The 2,084-nt window shown below is 42.2% G+C and overlaps 1 protein-coding gene across 1 annotated transcript; it reads left to right on the top strand.

The window, feature by feature from the left end:
• On the top strand, positions 1 to 1,056 carry FA14DRAFT_162889 (uncharacterized protein). Its single transcript, XM_025499787.1, has one exon. It carries the CDS (start codon positions 449 to 451, stop codon positions 878 to 880), a length of 432 nt encoding a protein of 143 aa, XP_025351481.1. The 5' UTR covers positions 1 to 448; the 3' UTR covers positions 881 to 1,056.
• The last annotated feature ends 1,028 nt before the right edge of the window (positions 1,057 to 2,084 follow it).

The following is a 2,084-nucleotide window of genomic DNA, read 5'->3' as shown; positions in this document are numbered from 1 at the left end:
ACAGCTAGCTCGATACAGTAATGGACATGGAACGCCTTCGCTCGCTAAATCGATCGATTCGAATGTCGATAATGTTCACGATAGTTCGCTTCGGATTCCCTAACTCAACGTTCGTCAGATACAGTAGTATAGGAGCGATTATCCAACCACACCACATATGACAAGATTTTCACACCAGATCGTCTCGACAATCCAGGCGTACATATATAAGGTCCAAAAGGAATAGAATAGATGAAAGGTACATTATATGTAATCCGCCTTTTCGGATCGACCGCAACCCCCACCACCCAATCTCATTCCAATCATCATCCACTTATCATTCAAGACCCACTTGTCATCCAACCAGCATCATATATTTCTCACAAGACAATGATCGTGGCACTCAAACACAAGCAAACATGGCATCAGTTCACTTCACAAAAAAAGCCTCACAAGTGTAAACGCCAGCATGCAACCTAGCCAGCTAAGGTCTTCCATTGATGCTCGCCATCTCATATGTGTCCTCGCTCAACCGGCATCATCCACTTCTCGTTTATGGATTCATTCTCTTTTCATTCGAGATCTACCAATCGTACAATCAGTATCACACACTTCTCTTTTCAAGTCGTCACACACCATTGATCGCGGCAATCAACACGAATATAGAAAAGAGCTCACTCACAAGTACAAACGCCTGAATGGGGCCCAAATCAAACAAATGTTTCCTCGGACGATTCGAGAAAGTCTTTGGAAGATCCGAGGAGAGCAGTCGAGTACATCGCTTCTCCCTTTGCCGATGCACACAAGATCAAAGTTCGAACGCATTTACCGAACAATCGATACATCATCAGCCGGAATGGTGCACTTGCCATCGCCATTACTCAACGGTTCCAGAATTTAATTCACAAACAACTTTCATGGTCAAGGGGCATTACTTGATCATCAATCAAAATGGCGACATGATCACCCTTGCAAGCAACATCTTACACGACACTTGCTTTCTCACCCTTACGCCATCCTTTCTTGGGATCAAAGAACTCGTTCTTTGCTATTCTCCCTCCTCCTCTCACACATCCTGAAGCAATATCTTGCTTTGCAACTGCATAAAAACAGAAGGAAAAAAGAAGAAGAAAAAGAAAGAAGGAAAGAAAAAAAAAAAGAATAGAAGATCAAAAAAGAAAGATAAAAAGACAGAAAAGATCAATAAAAAATCAAAAGAAAAATCAAAGAAAAGATCTACTTCTCATTTGAGAATCACTTCATATCCAGCCAATATTACCTACTTCTCGTTCCATATAATCTCTACCACCAACACTCACTTCTCTTCCTGCAACCGTCATCCACTTCTCTTCCCGCAATCATCATCCACTTCTCATTCCAATCATCATCCACTTCTCATTCCAATCGACATCCACTTGACATTTAAGATCCACCTGTCATTCAGGATCCAGTTGTCATTCAGTCACCATCACAAATTTCTCACAAGACAATGATTGTGGCACTCAAATACAAGCAAACATAGCATCACTTCACATCACAAAAAAGGCTCGCAAGTACAAACGCCGGCATGCATCCCTAACCAAGCAAGGTCTTCCATTGATGCACCGGTAAATCCTTTGAAAATTCAATGACCGCTATCTCATATGCGTCCTCACGCAAGCTGCATCATCCACTTCTCATTCGATGATCACACCTCATCCACTTCTCATTCGATGATCACACCTCATCCAGCCGGCATCAATCTCATTCAGCCGGCATTAATTTCTTGTCACTCGAGATCCACCCATCGTACAATCAGCATCACACACTTCTCTTTTCAAATCGTCACACAACATTGATCGCGGTAATCAACACAAACACGACCCTCATCACTTCAAAGAAGTATGAACGCCTAAGTAGGGTCCAAGTCAGCCAAGATCTTTCTCTTTCGATCGGATGAAACCTTTCAAAGTTTATGAAAAGTCATCTCGTACGTCACTCAAGATCGCTCTCATGCTCTCACCTCACCGTCTTTAGCTTTATATCCGTTCAATATTACCGAAGAAGTCTGTCATCATATCTTGGGTTAAAGTATGGTCGATTAAGTCGGGCAAAACTCTCTTCAT

Source organism: Meira miltonrushii (assembly GCF_003144205.1).
Source record: "Meira miltonrushii strain MCA 3882 unplaced genomic scaffold FA14scaffold_24, whole genome shotgun sequence".
Taxonomy (NCBI): domain Eukaryota; kingdom Fungi; phylum Basidiomycota; class Exobasidiomycetes; order Exobasidiales; family Brachybasidiaceae; genus Meira; species Meira miltonrushii.
Note: the sequence above shows the minus strand (reverse complement) of the source record. Positions and strands in the feature narration are given on the sequence as shown.

Excerpts from the sequence above, each read along its gene's own strand:
- FA14DRAFT_162889 (XM_025499787.1), top strand. The coding sequence starts at position 449 with ATGCAACCTAGCCAGCTAAGGTCTTCCATTGATGCTCGCCATCTCATA.